This window comes from Aulonocara stuartgranti, assembly GCF_965226115.1.
Source record: "Aulonocara stuartgranti genome assembly, chromosome: 22".
Taxonomy (NCBI): domain Eukaryota; kingdom Metazoa; phylum Chordata; class Actinopteri; order Cichliformes; family Cichlidae; genus Aulonocara; species Aulonocara stuartgranti.
Genome location: NC_138957.1, coordinates 16,957,816 through 16,976,193, shown reverse-complemented (window position 1 = coordinate 16,976,193; position 18,378 = coordinate 16,957,816). Strand labels below are relative to the sequence as shown.

Below are 18,378 nucleotides of genomic sequence, written 5' to 3'. Positions count from 1 at the left end.
CTTGGAGCTGCCTTATCACAGGTTCTCCTCCCACAAATCACTGTGTCACTATTATTTCTCTCCACAGGATGTCCAGTTGAAAGTGAAGGCCTACATCCTGGGGACAGACATGTCGAACTTCAAATACGACGATTTCATAGTGGTACTGGATGTCATCAGCAGGTACGCCTCAGGTTTAGTGCAGACAGCTCATGCTTGTATCCAATAATTGGTCCTCATTATCTTGCTATTGCTGTCCCTTCCTCTTTGTGTGCCCCCCCCCACACACACACACACACACCTCTCATCCTTTTTTTTTAAGTTTTAGACTCACACTCATTCATTCTTATGCTTCCAATAATGGCAACTGTTTTTTGTTAACTATAAAGGTAATTTCTCCAAACCCGTTTCTCCAACTCCCCCTTTTTCCTAGTGTACTAAGAAGAATCATGGATATTTTTTTGGGCCTTTTTCAGTGGGGTACAGTGAAGAGTTACAGGGAAACAGAGCGTGAGAGGAGAAGACGTGTGGCAAAGGGCCGCGGGTCAGATTTAAACCCAGGTATAAGGCATATGGGTGCCTGCTCTTCCCGGTGAGCTAAACCAGCGCTCAAGAATCAGAGATGTGGCTCTACAATGTGTTAATGGTGGTGTTTCCTAAATCTAGCAGTGGTATCGCAGTTACTCATCAAGCGATTGTGACGTTTTTTGCATTACGCAAGTTCTTTGTTTAGCTCCGCAGAAAAAATATATCATTGATTCATCAAGAACGATCCCCTCACATCATAGGAGAGAGACAGAAAATACGAAGCAGACTACAAAGATCATTATAAGTTAGGAAACATAAAACTAAAACTAGATCTGGAAAAACCTTTTTGTGAAACGTTTAAAAAGATTATATTAAATGGATGTGAATATAAAGGAAAGTAATGGAAAAAATAGTGGGTGTTCATATCAAATAGACAGGACATGTGTTTAGCTTTAGTCTTTTTCACTTTGGTCAAATTGGTTAACTCAGTCAGTCTGAGGAGGCTTTTTTGGATTTTCACCCCTCAGTCGTAAAAGGCTGGTGGGCTATAGTCGTCACCCTGCTGGGCGGGCGACCAGCGTGGACACAAAATAACTAATAATGAAAACTACAGAATAACTCTGGGGTCTGCAGTGTTTTGCGGCTTCTTCAGACTTTTTTGCGTGAAAAGTAACAACAGTGACATGAAACCACACACATGGTGCCTACACGTTAACCCTGCCCTAAAACTACCCCAGCACCTCTAAACACAACATCCAAAGAAAAAGCAAAAAGTGAAAGATTCCACCAACCCAGAGCTCAAGTTACTGTGTGCCAGTTCTGCATCAGAAATGCTGTTTCTGCAAGTGTTTACTGTGAGCTGATGGGTTGTTTTAGCGTTCTTATCGCTGTAAAAGCTCTTTGCTATGGCTTTCAGAAACGTTGTTAAAAGAAATATCATGTGCACGTCTTCCTGATTAGGATATGTAGAGTTGCTGTCATTGCATATCAGACACTGTTATCAAGTAAGACTGAAGTACTGTTAAGAATACAGGGAGTGCAGAATTATTAGGCAAATGAGTATTTTGTCCACATCATCCTCTTCATGCATGTTGTCTTACTCCAAGCTGTATAGGCTCGAAAGCCTATACCAATTAAGCATATTAGGTGATGTGCATCTCTGTAATGAGAAGGGGTGTGGTCTAATGACATCAACACCCTATATCAGGTGTGCATAATTATTAGGCAACGTCCTTTCCTTTGGCAAAACGGGTCAAAAGAAGGACTTGACAGGCTCAGAAAAGTCAAAAATAGTGAGATATCTTGCAGAGGGATGCAGCAGTCTCAAAACTGCAAAGCTTCTGAAGCGTGATCATCGAACAATCAAGCGTTTCATTCAAAATAGTCAACAGGGTCGCAAGAAGCGTGTGGAAAAACCAAGGCGCAAAATAACTGCCCATGAACTGAGAAAAGTCAAGCGTGCAGCTGCCAAGATGCCACTTGCCACCAGTTTGGCCATATTTCAGAGCTGCAACATCACTGGAGTGCCCAAAAGCACAAGGTGTGCAATACTCAGAGACATGGCCAAGGTAAGAAAGGCTGAAAGACGACCACCACTGAACAAGACACACAAGCTGAAACGTCAAGACTGGGCCAAGAAATATCTCAAGACTGGTTTTTCTAAGGTTTTATGGACTGATGAAATGAGAGTGAGTCTTGATGGGCCAGATGGATGGGCCCGTGGCTGGATTGGTAAAGGGCAGAGAGCTCCAGTCCGACTCAGACGCCAGCAAGGTGGAGGTGGAGTACTGGTTTGGGCTGGTATCATCAAAGATGAGCTTGTGGGGCCTTTTCGGGTTGAGGATGGAGTCAAGCTCAACTCCCAGTCCTACTGCCAGTTTCTGGAAGACACCTTCTTCAAGCAGTGGTACAGGAAGAAGTCTGCATCCTTCAAGAAAAACATGATTTTCATGCAGGACAATGCTCCATCACACGCGTCCAAGTACTCCACAGCGTGGCTGGCAAGAAAGGGTATAAAAGAAGAAAAACTAATGACATGGCTACCTTGTTCACCTGATCTGAACCCCATTGAGAACCTGTGGTCCATCATCAAATGTGAGATTTACAAGGAGGGAAAACAGTACACCTCTCTGAACAGTGTCTGGGAGGCTGTGGTTGCTGCTGCACGCAATGTTGATGGTGAACAGATCAAAACACTGACAGAATCCATGAATGGCAGGCTTTTGAGTGTCCTTGCAAAGAAAGGTGGCTATATTGGTCGCTGATTTGTTTTTGTTTTGTTTTTGAATGTCAGAAATGTATATTTGTGAATGTTGAGATGTTATATTGGTGTCACTGGTGAAAATAAATAATTGAAATGGGTATATATTTGTTTTTTGTTAAGTTGCCTAATAATTATGCACAGTAATAGTCACCTGCACACACAGATATCCCCCTAAAATAGCTAAAACTAAAACCAAACTAAAAACTACTTCCAAAAACATTCAGCTTTGATATTAATGAGTTTTTTGGGTTCATTGAGAACATGGTTGTTGTTCAATAATAAAATTATTCCTCAAAAATACAACTTGCCTAATACTTCTGCACTCCCTGTAGATTAACACATTCTTTACTTAAGGGAATAACCGGGTATAGAAATGCATGTGAAACACTGCAGTGAAACGTGTGTGATATTTTTGCTCCAGTATCATTTCTTCAGTATCTCCTCTATAAACACCTTTATTCTTGTAAAAACAACAAAATAAAATAAGGTTAAGAGTTTTTTTTTTTTATCATAGACATAACAGTACCAGTTACAATGAGTATATGCTTGCATACTTGAAATCAAATGTTTTGTAAAGTACAAATGGGGAATATTATTTGAACTGGGTGCTTTAACGGAAAATTCTGTGGTTCCACTTCTTTAGCCTCGCGCTCTCTCTTGACTCGCATGTTACAGAGTTACCAGAGCAGACATGTGTACAATGTGTCAGAGCCTCTGCTGGCTCAGCTGTCAGTCACACACACACACACACACACACACACACACACACACACACACACACACACAGCAGTAATCCTCCTGTGGCTTTGATACGCTAAAGGCTGTTTTTGATATTGGAAAACCCGAAGCCATGACTCCTGCAGTGAGAGATCCCAGCACCTTAGTGCTCTCTTATCATGTTAGACTTACCTTAGGTTTGTCAGCTGCCTCTAATGTAATGAGTGGCAATTGTTTTTTTTTTTTTTTTTAATTAAACAAATTAACCAACAACTGGCTTAATCATGATATTCCTGACCTGCAGTTGTGGCATCTCTCTGCACACCTAGCTATAAGTGAAGTTATTTCAAAGCTCTAACCTCAAAGGTTGGCTTCAGTGGTTCATTAGGCAGCTGGTTTGTCCTCTCATTATAGACTTCATCTGATAAGATACCTACTGTAAATGAGCCATCTCATCCCTGCAGCTATCGATAAAGCTGTTGTGTTCATTGCATCTCTCGAGCCAACACGGGCTGCAGAATGCCAGTTTGTCTTAGTGCAGTCTCTTCAAACAGGAGGTTTGTTTTAACACTTCCACTCTGTCTCTGTCTTTGTCTCTAGCTCTCCTTACTTTATCTTCCTTCCCTCCTGCCACACTTTTGGATTTGTGATCAGTTTTTCCCGCCAACCTTCTCTTTCAGGTTGATGCAGGTGGGTGAGGAGTTTTGTGGCAGTAAGTCTGAGGTCCTGCAGGAGTCTATCAAACGCCAGAGTGTCAACTACTTTAAAAACTACCACAGGTAAGAAACGTCTGGGGCTTCTGTTTGATCATCATCCGAACCATGTGAAAGTTATGGCAAATGTTGGTCAAGTCTTTCAAAGCTAAACATGATGGAAAGTAGATGAAACCATTTCTTAGAAAGCAGGATATCGTTATGTGAGAGAAACCTTTGCACACGGCGATAACCACTTGCTGCCTCCAACATGCTCTATCCCAGGCGTAACCCTCTTCGGAGCTAGATGTGTAATTACATGCCAACACTCACTGAGCTGGAAGCACATTTACATCCTGATTGCATAATCTCCTGCCAAATTCATAAATATGTATAGTTTCACGCAGAAGGCTCCACATCATCTGAGGTGATTTGCATTGATCAGTGTTAAGGTTACCTGTCAAGAATCGTTGATAACGCGCTTAAATATGATTCCTCTTATAAGCGTCAGTCCTGTGACACAAATCGGGTACAGCTTTGGGTTACAGGTGGTGACATGGAGGTGTGAACATGTAACGAAAAAGCAGAAAGAGGTCAAAGAAACCCAGAGACGAAGAAGACTCGACCAAACACACACACACACCTTTACACCGTGCCATTCAGAGTGCTTTATATTGACCCTATAGCAAAGTATGTCTATGTTTCTCCGTCTGGTTCCTGCGGTAACACACCCGGTCATCAGCGGGGGTGTACTGTCAGCCTCTGGATGCAAAGCACAGACTGACATTGTCAGAGTTCAGGCATAATAAATATTTTAGAACTCCAGCATTGTTGATATCCGCATGGGGTTTTCTTTGTTTTGTTTTGTTTTTTTCGTGCTGAGCGATTGAACTAGTCTCAAGGTTTTAATGTCCTCTGATTCACAGTGGATTGAATTAAAGAAATTCAGTTGTCGAGTGGACGAGTGTACAGTATTACAGTGAATATTCGACACTGTCTTTTGTGTTTTTTTACTTTCATACTTTAAACGCCTTAAAGAAAAGAAACAAGCAGCACTGCTGTGTTTGAAATGAACACCGCACTGACATTTCACACCGAAGGAAGGATACTGACCTAGCGGGTGAGCACCTGGGGTGGCTGCTGTGAGCTGTGATCACAGTTAGCATTGAATCGTGTTGCAAACAGCACACACAGAACTTTTCCTTCACACTTCGCATTAGTGACCTTTGCAGGCTTTATTGATGTCATTGTGTTTAAATTGGGAGCTGCTTGACTATACGGGGTTGAATTAGGTGATTAATGGACAGATGTTAATGCTTTCTGTGTCTTTCACTTTTTCTTCTTCTTGACCTTTTCCTCAGCACTGTGCTCATTCCCTTTTCTCTTTTCGCAACCCCTCAGGGCCCGACTAGAGGAGCTGAGGATGTTTCTGGAAAATGAGACGTGGGAACTGTGTCCAGTCAAGTCTAACTTTAACATAGCCCAGCTCCATGTGAGTAAGAGACACAGCACTGAGGCGAAAAGGTGAAGGGAGGGTGATTTCATTTATTCCACGGTGTCACTCACTGCTGTGAAATTTGCATGAGGATGTGAAACGCTGAATCTGCTCAGTGACGTGTGCGCGCGTGCAACCGGGTGCAAGTGCGTAAAGTTCACTGCTCATTATAAAACACAGATGAAGATCAAACGGCTGCTGTCCCTTATGGGATGTATGTTAGACAGTTTTTCTCACACTCATGAGCCACAGTTAAAAAATACAACCTTTCCTATGGACTGCACATCCATCTCTGAATCTCCTATTCCACCACATCCTATTGGATTAAAATCTGGAGGCCGTCTCTGTACAGTGAACTCAATGTCACATTCAGGAAACCAGTTTGAGATGATTTGAGATGGCAAGTTAACCTGCTGGAAGCAGCCATCAGACGATGGGTACGCTGTTCATAAAGGGATGGAAATGGTCAGCAGGAATACTCAGGTAACACTGTGGCATTTAACAATGCTGAAGAAATTCCAAGATTAAGTAGAAGAAAACATTTTGCGATCTGAGTGTACAGCTCGTTGCACTTCAAAGCAACACTGATGAATGGAAAGGAACGTAAAGAAAATGAGTGCAGTGAACTCGAGTATTTTTTCATCTTTATCTTTTTTCCTTCATCTCTGTTTTGCTTATACGCACAAAACGATAAATAAGCATACCAAAGAACCCTCCTAATAAATGGACTTGCATGGGAATTTTACATGCCTTTATCACTTTACTATGCAGGCAATGTATTACTTGGCCTTCACTACAGTATGATTTAAGCGTGCGTAGTGGAATTCCTCACAGACGTCCTGTACAGATGGTGATTTAGCTTTTGTTGTGATGCAGCCGCTTAAAACCAAGTGGTCAAAGGTACTGTGTACAAGTGACGTGTTAATTGGAGTTCTTGGCTCTGTTTTCTTTTAAATTACCTCTAACTTTATTCATTTTAAAAGTCTCATAGACTTTTTGTAGGATACTCTGATCAGTAACAATTCCCTGTGCGTCCCTGTGTCCCATCTTCTCCGATCCAGGAGTTTAAGTTTATGGGTCAGTGTCGCTCGCCTTCGGTGTCCCCGAGTAGGCAGGCCGCGTCTTTGAGCAGCTCGGCCCAGGAGGAGCTGTCCCTGTTCCAGCAGTACCAGCGAGAGGGAAACCCCTTTGAGATGCACATGGAGCACAAGGAAGAGGAGACGGAGGATGTGCTGGCATCCAATGGGGTAGGTGTTATGAAACACACTCCATCTTGTAAAAAAAGTTAAGAATAAGTCGTGTCTGTTGAAAGTTGAAATCTGTTATAATACTGCAGTATTTTTAGGAATATGGTCATTTTGGAAAAAGTCACAAGTTAGAATTGAAACACAGAACTAGATTTGATTATAGAGCGTGCGTTTCCACCAGCTAGATAAACCCACTTACATAAGTATGCCTAATTAAGCCTGCCTATAGAGTCAAACTTCAGACGAGTTCATAAGGAGGTGAACTGATTTGAGAAATAATCAGCGTCCCTTAAGCTCTCATCACCAGGGTCATAACAAGCGTTTATTAGGGGTTTGAGGGCAGCCGTGCAAAACGTGCCATAGTCATTACAGGGCTTTGACACACTGTCTGACAAGTAATGTTAGCCATTCAATAGAAAATAAACTTGTACTTGGCTAATGATTAACCCAAGAAAAGAGTTTCATGTAATGCAGCTGTTTTTTTTTTTTCTTTGAGTTTGTTAGTGTCCAGGCCTCCGGTATAAGAATCCTTTTAATTTCTTAATACATTTTCGGGAACTGTGTTTTGTGTTAAATATAAATTAAAAGCACTTTGCTTTTAATTTAAGTAGTGTCCCTTTTAGGAAATAACAACTATTGCCTCATGCTACAGAGGCTACTCATCTGCTCCTCCTATGGAAAACAATATTTCTCTTTCAGATTTCAGAGGTCCCCCCACACCTTTGGCTTTACTTTATGATGACATATCAACATATCTGTATAAGCCTTTGGTGTTTGGCTGTTCATAAGCGTGTAATCCTTTATATATGATGCTTGTGTTCCCTCGGCATGTAGAAAATATTGCCTTATTTCAGTAAGGTATAATCTGAACTCTCTTGTGAGAGGTGAATACATTTTGTGCCCTCCCAGCAGTATGTGAGGTATTTGAAGTGTTTATTTGTTGCTTTGTGGGTAATTTAATCACAGAGCGTTAATGCAGTTTGTTTTTATTAGCCTTCCACCATTTTTATCTTGGGGGAGTGGGTTAATACTTTGTGCTGTTTCAAAATCTCTGTGGACTCTTTGTTGCTGTGTCTTGCGACCAACAGCGCCGGCACCATTTCCCCGTGGAGTTGGACTTTTTTCACACCTGTCTTAACACTTGTCTTCTCTCTGTTTTACCCACTTTATCTGAACTCTATCCACCGCGTTTTTACCCCTGACTTCAATCTCATCTTTCTCTTCACCGTTTCTCAAGTACGAGTCAGACGAGCTGGAGAAAAGCGTGTACCAGGATTACGACAGCGACAGCGATGTCCCAGAGGAGCTCAAGCAGGACTACGTTGATGAGCAGACGGGTGATGCTCCTCTAAAGAGGTCAGTTCCATGTCCGGCTCCGAGTGTATGCCTCAAATTTACAGACAGTCCATGAATCTTCTGTTTAATTCCACTTTCAGCTTGTTTGATAACTGGATTTATGTTTGTGCTGTCCGAAAGAGTTGTTAGATTTCAGTTCTGTTCCAGTTGTTCTGAAGACCAAAATTTAGTTTCTTGCTTGTTTTGTTTTTTTTTTTGTTGTTTTTTGTTGTTTTTTATTTTTATATGAAAATTGAGAACATGAATTATAGTTTGTTTATCTTATCAGACACGTTGAAGACAGCTTTGGACAGCTGGTACATGGACCAGTTAACAAACAAAATAAATTTTCACTGCTAGCTGTGAAATATTCAAAAAGTGAGCACACCGATTATGTTAATTACACACACCAAACTATCTGTCTGTACTTGAGTCTTCATTTTGAAGGCATTAACCAAGTCTTCGCACCTCCAGCACCAACAATTTAAGCTAACCTCTGGCTAACCCTGCCAAGTCAGCAGTAAGCTTTTTGTATATCCATGAAAAAGTTACCTTTCCTTTCTACCTCGGCTAATGCAATTGGTGCGTATTGTAAAATTAGTGGCTATTTAATAATGGTGAAGGCAATTATACACTTCTCTGTTCAGTGTGTTAAAGCACTAATTTTCATTTGAAAGAGGGTTTAATTGCAGCTGGAGAAAGTTTTGTATTTTGCCTCCTTTATTATCAGGGATGCTTGAATTGGAAAGAACCTATCATTTATGCAAGCGCTAACTGTTTTAGCATTTCACAGCTTTAACAGTTTAGATGTTCCTCTCGAACTGTTTTAGCCGACCTCGTTTAGAACTGCAGCATTTTCCCTGCAGCATGATGGGGTCTTAAATTTTGCGTCACCGTTCAGCTGGGACGGTCTTTGTCGATAAGCCTGCTGTGCTCATTTTGTGTGTGTGTGATGAACTGAACTGCCAAGAACTTGCAGTAAATTAATGTTTTTAGGCAAATCTGAGAGCTGATCTAAAAAAAACACGTTAGGATTTGCACTGGAGTCAAAACCTTGATTCATTGCAGTTTCTGTTTCCTGCCTTGTATGATGACATACAGTATTATTTTATGCTTTTTAGTTCCTCGCGTGTACTCAGCTGACATTAGTCCACGATCACTAAAATCCTTATTTCCTGTTCTTATAGGCAGGAATTACTAGTGCTTAATTATGTAATGGCTCATATAGTCGCAGAAATGAGACAGACCATGTAATGATTTCTGCCCATGTAATCATTGCTGGCTAATATGGCTTGGCGAGCTCCATGTCAGGGTCTGGTGCTTCAGGATCACCAGTTCTGAGACTTCACCACTGGGGTCCCATTTCCTGTGTTGTGAAATGGGTTCTGATTGATCAATTACAAGAACTGTGACCCACAGTGAAGGCTTTGCACCTGGCCCTATCATTTCAGGGGATTAATGATGTTGACACGTATTAGCAAGTCTCTTTTTCCTCATGGTTCTGACCTACTTTCTCTGACTCTGCCACCAGCGTACCCCGAGAAACCATGAGAACCAAGAAGAAGTCCGACTACAACCTCAATAAGACCAACGCACCAATTCTCACCAACACCACGCTCAACGTCATCCGGCTTGTTGGTGAGTCCTGGAAACACACACGCACGCACACACTCTCATTGATGACTAACCTCTGCTTGCGAGGTGTCCAGACAGTGTGTCCTCTCTGGCCTTCTGAGAGTTTCATTTATTCATCATTAAAGCCTGCGAAATACTGCAATTGGCACGCTCCACATCTGCATGACTGAACTGCACTAATAGTGGTTAACCTTCGCCCTGAGTTCCTGCCTTCTGTTTCCAAAGAACTGCTTACATGTATAAATATGTGACGTAGCTCTAAAGACATGAGAAAAGAGTCTGATGATGTACCCTCATAATGTGATTTTAGAGAGGAGGAGCTATCTTTGCTGTTTTGGCTTGACTGCGCATACAGTAAAAAAGCAAAAGAACCGTATTTTGTCACACGCTACATAATATTGATTTAGAGCCACGTGGAAAAACTTGCAGCAAGAAAAAAGACCCCCAAAGTTTGATTCCATACAATCACTTCTAATTCAGTCTCTGCTGGACTTTGATGGAGTTAGATTGCTCCCTGAGTTCTTGGTGCAGAATTTAAGGGAAAGGGTGTGAAAAATGAGAGTGTGGGAGAAATAGTGCTGCCTGGGTAGCAAAGCCAGCTAGATTGAATTTATTTCTTCTTTTTTTTTATTCTTCCATACATCAGTTCTGAGTCAATGGTAACCTTGTTACACCCCTGTACCTCTGTAGTTATTGCCTTTATTACCTTTCTGCTGAATTAAATCCTTGCAATTTGTATGCAAATGCAATATGCTCATGCTGTTGTCCTTCCCAAAAAGGATATGGTTCAACCACGATTAACTTACAGGAGTTTAACCCGTTTAATCTCCTTCAAAATTTACTCAAGTACAGCGCCATTTCATTCTGTGTAAAGTGATGCTGGGTTTCACGGTGCTAAAGAACAGTATGGATGCCCTCTGTGTCACACACAGCACTCGACACAAAGCTTCCATTGTACTCGGATCTAACTGTTACGTCTTTGTCTCCTCTCCCTAAAGGAAAGTACATGCAGATGATGAACATTTTGAAGCCAATTGCCTTTGACGTCATCCACTGCGTATCACAGCTTTTCGACTACTACCTTTACGCTGTGTACACTTTCTTTGGACGCAACGACATGGTACAGTATTCCTTCATCATCGTGGTGTTTTGTCTATCACATCGAGTGTTTATACTGAAGACTAATGAAAAAACGAACATTTGCTAGCCAATAAAAGACCCTTGAAGCAAAACCTTGTGACTCAGCCCATTTTCGATGTGGCATTTTTGCATTTATTGGCTCTGGAAAGTATTTGTACAGCAAATTTCCCGCTGGTTTAAAAAATAAAATCAGTTTAAAAAAGTTACAGACATCGATTTGATCCTCAGAAAACAACCCTAAATAAATATTTTCAACTTCTAAGAAGCACAAACACAGTGGGGGCAGTGTCTGATGTTTTTCTTATGACCGTGCACAGGAATTTGTTTATTGATGAAATCATGAACTTTGCAGTGACAAAGCCAAAAGATGATGCAGTGAACAGAAGTGGATATCTCACCAAGTTAGTCTCCTGAAGCATACCGTCCGCCCCGTTCAACTAAATTTTGCCCAGGAAGAAAGATTATGACCTTCCCAGAGCCCTGATCTGAATCACTATCTACAGGATGCCATAAAGGAAAAAAAAAGCCTGATGGTCTAGTGTGGAGGAACTAAAAGTTTTGCAAACCTTTGTGAAAGCTATTACAAAATTGAATTGACCCCCTCCATGCCCAGATGTTGTCAAGCAGTTCTGCAAGCTGAAGGATGTCAAACTAAACTCTAATACACAATAAATCTTTAGTGGATTGTTTTGGCATGGTTTTAAACTCCGTGTCTGTAGTTTTATCATTCAATACTCTAAAGAACACCTTCTGTGGAATAAAAGATGAGCATGTGTTGTTGCCCCATCTTTCCTAAAATAAAGGTTTAAAACCAGAGGGTAATACCTGCTTGCTTGGTTAGCAAGTTAGATCTCCAAACTACACAACATGCATGCTAGTTAGTGCTTAGTACTAAATCAATGAAATGCTATAATTTTACCCACTAAAATGAAAGGATAGACTTTATGGACAGGCTGGTTAATCAGGAAGCCAGAATATTTGTCAGATAAAACCTCACAAACGTACTAAGCAGTAAATATGTTTTTAATGCTGTTAATTTTGGTTTTTAGGTTAAAATTTCAGTTCAATTCAATTCAGCTGTATTTATATAGCACAACAACAGTCAGTTCATACTGTAAACTAAAGACCCTACAATTATAAAGCAGCAATAAGATACTTTCATTTAGGTCAGATTGTGCCTGCGCTGTTTATGTACAGCAGATGAGTGATTAAAACTCAAACACTGACTGTCTCTCACTCTCTTTCCCCCCACATATTCTCCTGTTAACAGTTTTGTACTCTCGATATTTAAGACAATTAGGGCAATCGTCACTTTTTTGAAAACTTTGGAGTCGCAGCCAAGCGTCAGACTCTGTCACTTCTCTGTTTTTGTGAGAAAACTGGGAAAAAGAATCAGCACCTCCAAAGTCTGAAACCATGATCATTAACTGGAAAAAACCCCCAATACCTATCCCTGGTCAGGCAGGAATTTCTGTCGCAAGCGATGAAGTTCATTCACAAGTGATGGAGAGAGCGGAGCAGGAGAAAAAGACAAAAAGATTGACTGATGTATTATCTGCAGTGATACAGAAGCGGTATCAGTCTGTTGTACAGAAAACAGAGCTGGGTGTGAAAGCGAAGCTGCCATGGGGAAGATGTCCTGTGGGCAAACTCAGGATATGCTGGCAGGGTTATATATCTGGGCTGGCTTGATGCTAGAAAAGACAGCTGGGGGTATCTGCTTACACTGCTGCTCCCGTGACCCAGACTCGGATAAGTGGCAGAAAATTGATGGAAGTCTGTGTTGCTTAACTCACTTTTGGAGACAGACTCAAGAGGCCACTCCAGGAACTGCATTTATTTTTGGCGCTTCCACGGTTGCCTCATTGACTGCTGTTTTCTGATTGTTCCGGATGCATCTGAATGTCTTTCCCAATAATGGCAAATTTAAAAAAAAAAAAAAAAGCTCCATAAAAGATGAAACAGGGAAAAGCTGGGGGAAAAAGTATAATCTTGTGAGTTAAGTAAACCTCATAAGTAATCAAGAATTTTTGTTTTTGCTCATTGTAATGCCGACTGCGTCTGCGGTCGCAGTGTAGATGTTCTGTTGTTGTGAAATTACCTTCATACTCATTTCCAAAGCTCCAGAATATAACTTCTTGACACAAATTGCTTAATATTACTTCTGCTGCATCAGTAGTAAGGTGCTTTATGGAGATTGCCTGCATTTATTATTTCTTTTTTTAAATGTTTATTAGATGATATACAGTGAGATGTGAAATAACCACCGCTTCCATCTTTTCTCATTACTGTCTGTCTCACAGTAAAAATTCAAGCTGAACGATAGGATGCAGTCTGCGAGCCCGGTCCCTCCACTCAATCTAAAGGCTATTATGTCATTTATACTGTGCCTCACAAAGAAAGAAGAAAACAGCATTTGTGTCAGTATCACCCTCAGGGATGCAATAATGATGGCAACAAAATGACTTCTATCCCGTTGAGGTGGAAGAGATAACGGGGATGAAAGCTCCACGGGGGCCCCTCCAACTCGGATTATTGGCTTGCGTGCGTGTGTGTGTGTGTCAAGGAGAAATGAGGAAAGGTTGAGAGTTGATAAGTTGTCAGTGGGTCACTGTCACCGATGCAGAATATGTCAGCCTCTCAGTATCATTGCCTACCTTGTCTTTAAGCGTATATCATTTTTTTGTTGCTTAAGCCGGCTCCTTCAGCCATTTCTTTCTACCGTCTACATTCCCAAAAGCTTAATCTAATTTTTCTTCTTCATGCTTGTTACTCTCACCATCTTCCCGTGTCATTTTCACTCTCTGTTTGCATCACTCTGTAACTTTTACCACCACTATTTATCCACCGCATCCACTCTAGACCTCAAAGTGTCACTTCATGAACCCAGCCGTTTTCATTAATGGTCTCACTTGAAGAGCCACCGACAGCTAAATGCTAATGTCCCCATGAATCTTTAAAAAGCTCCTGGAAATTGCTAGTCACATACGCTGGCGTTTTGACCTATAGGCTCTGCTCTCCTTACACAGCTGGAATCAAGATGGGCCTGCTTGACTCCCCCACTTGAAGAGTAATGTGTGGCATTAATATTCAAAAGGGTAAATACACTCATTATCTGCGTGTGTTTGCCTTGTTAAGGCAAGCCGCGCTTTTGACGGTGTCACACATGCTAAAGATGTATTATGCGCCCTGCTCGCAGATTCTCCGTCGTCAATAGTAGCTGGGTTTTCTGCTCCAGGGGCTGTGACAGGCAGATTTGCTAACACAGTTTTGAGAAAAGTGATTAATGTTTGAAAATTGTAGAAAGCTGAACCTCAAGGGGGGGGGAATCTTCGGTTTTAGCTCTGGGAAGACGCCGTGGAGGGCTATAGTACGAAAAGGGCAAAAAGAGGTGTGAATTGAAAGATGGAAGGCAAATGGAGACAATAGAATATTTTCATTTTGAGTAACGATGGCAGAAATGGTCGGGGGTAAAGGCTGCCTACTGAAATGAAAAAGGGGTTCACTCTCAACTCCTAGTTGCCACTCGTACTGGATGTTATTTATCTTGTGCAGCAGTACAGACTCTCACCTGTGGCCTACAATAAAACCAAACGACGCCCGACTGCACCAGAATCTTCAAAACTGAAGCCAAAAAAAAAACCTACATCCCAAAAACTGTCACTTCTACTTCCTCCTACCTAAACAATGGTCACTGAACAGCCTCTGCCAAACAGCATGTATCTCAAACCCACGCTGACATCGACAACTACTAGATGTGTGTTTTTCCTCCTGATGCCCTTCCATGTGTTTAAAAGTTTCTAAAAGCAATATGAACAACCTGAGAGCTTTTTAAAGTCTGTCACTGACTATCAAGGTCAGGGATGCCACACACATACAACCGGCTTTGATTTCAGTTGGGCCAAAAGCAGTGAAACTGCCCTTTCTGTCAATGTAAAGATTTTTAACTAGACATTTCATCCCATTTAATATGTGAAAAAGAAGTTCAGTTTCAACAAAACGTCTCATTGAGATTTTTTACAAGGCGGTCTGTGAACATTTGGTCTGTTGGTATTTGTAGCTTAAACAAAAAGCAAGAAGGACACACACAGCAGTGACACTTAATTCTAAGATGTTACTAAACTGAGAGAGATTAAAGGGGCATCGGGTTTTCACAATGCCACCTCTCTGCATGTTCAGCTGCTACACACTACAAACTGATGAGTCCCGGTTTACTAAGCTCCTGCTGGTCATAAATGGAAAACTTAAAAAGTTTGTGAACAGAAAAATTCCACTTACTACTTCATTTAATCGAATTATGTTTGTTTGCTTTCATATTTCTGTTTTTTTTTTTTCTAGTTGTGTTTTCTTCTTCCAGAGTCTTTAATTTGAAGCTTTTGCTTTTTGTTTTTCCTTTCTTGCTATCCGTTCGTCATCCGTAAGCCCGTCCCAAGCCCATCTTTGCAAGCTCACGGCAGCAGAGAGGCGGGCACCGCCAGGGTTGTGGGCCCTGCCTGCTTGGTAAGAGGCACAACCTGAAGTGTTCCGACTACTTCACGGTTGTGCTGCTTAGAGAATCCAGCATGCGTGGTGTGGTTGTTTTCCAGCCCTTAAGATGTGCGCGATTTGCTTTCACAGGCGACATCGAGCACATCTCGGAGTGATTTCAGAAGCATTTGCATTGAGGTTTCTTCGCTTTCACCCTCTCCGCTTCGTTTTTCTCTGAGCTCTGTCTGTCACCTTCTGTTGTCAGCGTGATTGTCTGATTGTTGATGTTGGTTCTTCCCAGCTGCTCCTCCCTCTTTAGGATTAGAGTTGGCTAGAAGCAGAAAGCGAAGTCTCTTTTGTCTCTGACTACGTGAGATGAGAGCAGATGTCCCGGTGTGAGCGTGATTTTTACACTCTGTTGAAGTGTGTGTTCTTATAGAGGGAAGATTTTTGTGCACATTTCAAACACTCATTCTGTGTGTGTGTCTGTGTCTATTCTACAGTATGAGTCATCAGGTCTGGGCCTTATCAGCAGCAGACTGAGAACCACACTGAACCGGATCCAGGAGAGCCTCATTGATATGGTAAGACTGCGTCTCGCTCTTCCTCTTTCACCTTCTCTTCTGTTCACTCTTTTACCAGCGTGCATTATCTCATTGTCTGTCTCATTTTCTGACACAAACACACCATCTCACGCCTCTGTCCTCCCATCCTTATGCACCTCTTTCCTCTTAATGTCGCTCCTCTCACTTTTTGGCCATCCATTCTGTCCGTACTGACCATGCTGTACGTGTGGTCTCATTGTTTAGAGAGCCCACAGCCGGTGTCACAACATGCATTATGGGTCATCATTATCTGGCCGGTGGTCACTCAGACTCGTGTACACCTCCCTCTGTTTAAATGGGCAGGCCAGGGTGGATATGTGTGTTATTCCATTAGGGCTCTCTAGCGCTGCTCCTCACTGTGATATTACATAGTGACAATTAGTGTGGTGCTGTCCACCTTTTGCCTGATAATGTGTCTTTCTGCAGTCTGTCTCTCCTGTTACATGATCATACAACTGTCATCTCTTGCTTCTGCCTTTTATTTGCATGCCTTTCGTGGCCTATTTTGCATTATCATAGCAAGAAACCCTACAATCCCGTGTGAGCGTGCATTTGGTGGTGGTAGAGAGAAGAAACTCCCTTTGCAGTGGACCAAATCTCCAGCAGGATGAGGCTTAGGGAAAGGCAACCATCTGCCTCAACTCATTAGCATTAGAGGAAAACTAAGAGGCAAAGACCGAAGAGAAACAACAAACTAAATAACTATAAACTCCCTTCAGGCTGGTAGGGACAGTAACCACAGATAAGGATCATGTTGCTCCTGAGGCACAGATACTGATGGAAAACACACAGAGAGCAAGGACGGAGAAGGAAAAAGCCCAAACTGCAGGAGAGAGAAAGACTGAACGCTAATGAAGTGCAATAGTCACATATGAATGTATGCAGAGCAAAGTAGAGGAGATGTGTTCAGTACTTCATGATATTTTGTCTAGCAGCCTAAACAGCAAAGCTAAAGGAAGGTTCTAGGTCACTTGAGCAAACCTTTACTATAGGCCTCATCGTAAAGTTATACACCCAAGGTGTCTGCCAGCTAAACCCAAAGTGGGAACTTCTTCCACGGGAGTGGAGCCTGATCACTGACAGCTCTGCCTCCCACTGTGCTTTTGGAGTTACTCAAGTAACAACGAGTAAGCGTCATGTCAGGTGTGATGTAGCTACAGGCAGCTACTTGTTAGTAGGTGTTAGTAAGTGTGTATTTAGGTAAAGAAATACAGATTTCTTACCTTACCTGGTAATCTGTGTTTGTGAATAAGCTGAGGATACAACTTTCTGTTCTTTACCCTGCTTGGTTTCCGTTTGCAGTCTGCTTCTAGTACAAGTGCTATAAATCATTTGCTTTGGAGAAAGCTTTCGTTGCATGCTGGTAAATGGGGAAAGCAACGGCTGTCGTGTCAGGATTTTGTTTTGAAAAATAACTTTAAATCTTTCCACCTTTGTGAACTGTGGTTGTTGCACCGAAACAGGAAGGTTTGGACTGAATATACATCGAAAGCCCAAGAATATTGGCACTTTTCTCTTTTTCACTTTCCTCTTCTTTTTTTCTCTTCCCTCAACAGTTAGCAGCACATTATTGCTTTGTTTTACAAAACCCCATAATGGCAATTTTCTTGCTACTTGCTTGTAGTCTCTATAGCTTCACAGTTTGGAGGTGGTCTGACGAGAAGAAGAAAACAAAAAGCAAAAAACAGAGTTATGAATCATGAAGGCGGAGGAAAGAATAAAGATCTAAACTTTAAATTGTTGTATGCTGCTGCATGTTTTCTCCCTTCAGGGGGCCCAATAGTGACTATTTACACCTGAGTACTTTTCTGAGTAAACTGTGAGCTGTTTTCCAATATCAGACAGGCCTGCGGGTGATGTGTTCACTTTTTCAGCTGATCAAATGGACGCAGATAAACAGACAAACTGAAAGCAGAGAGATAAAGAGAACAAAAAGAACTGAGTCGAATTGCACTGAGGCATTTCTGTTTCTGTGAGCCCACGAGTCCTCTCAGAAGACAGAAGCGTGCTAACCCGAAAGCACACGGATGCGCATTCATATTTCAAATAAGCAAAATCATATCACTTTGCCCCCTGATTAAGAGCCATTTCCAACCACCTTGGAGGAGCGATGCAGTCTGGCTTTGTAACTTCCCATCCTTTCTCCAGTGTAGTGGCTAGAGCTGGGCGATATGAGATTTTTTCATATCACGATATGTTTTTTTCATTTCAGGCGATAACGATATCTATCACGATATAAGCCAAATAACTATATTTGTAAGATTTAAATGTGCCG

At 41.7% G+C, this 18,378-nt stretch overlaps 1 protein-coding gene across 2 annotated transcripts in view; it reads left to right on the top strand.

Annotated features, from left to right (window-relative positions):
- vps50 (VPS50 subunit of EARP/GARPII complex) overlaps positions 1–18,378 on the top strand; it is a 137,764-nt gene that overhangs the window by 83,567 nt on the left and 35,819 nt on the right. Inside the window, exons 15-23 of one of the 2 annotated variants that reach the window (XM_082520342.1) lie at positions 68–162; positions 4,168–4,266; positions 5,581–5,671; positions 6,736–6,921; positions 8,159–8,277; positions 9,788–9,894; positions 10,890–11,011; positions 15,454–15,531; positions 16,002–16,082. In XM_082520342.1, the coding sequence (XP_082376468.1) occupies positions 68–162; positions 4,168–4,266; positions 5,581–5,671; positions 6,736–6,921; positions 8,159–8,277; positions 9,788–9,894; positions 10,890–11,011; positions 15,454–15,531; positions 16,002–16,082 (978 nt within the window). The remainder of the gene's footprint in view (positions 1–67; positions 163–4,167; positions 4,267–5,580; positions 5,672–6,735; positions 6,922–8,158; positions 8,278–9,787; positions 9,895–10,889; positions 11,012–15,453; positions 15,532–16,001; positions 16,083–18,378) is intronic. The other variant, XM_082520343.1, reaches the window with a different exon arrangement.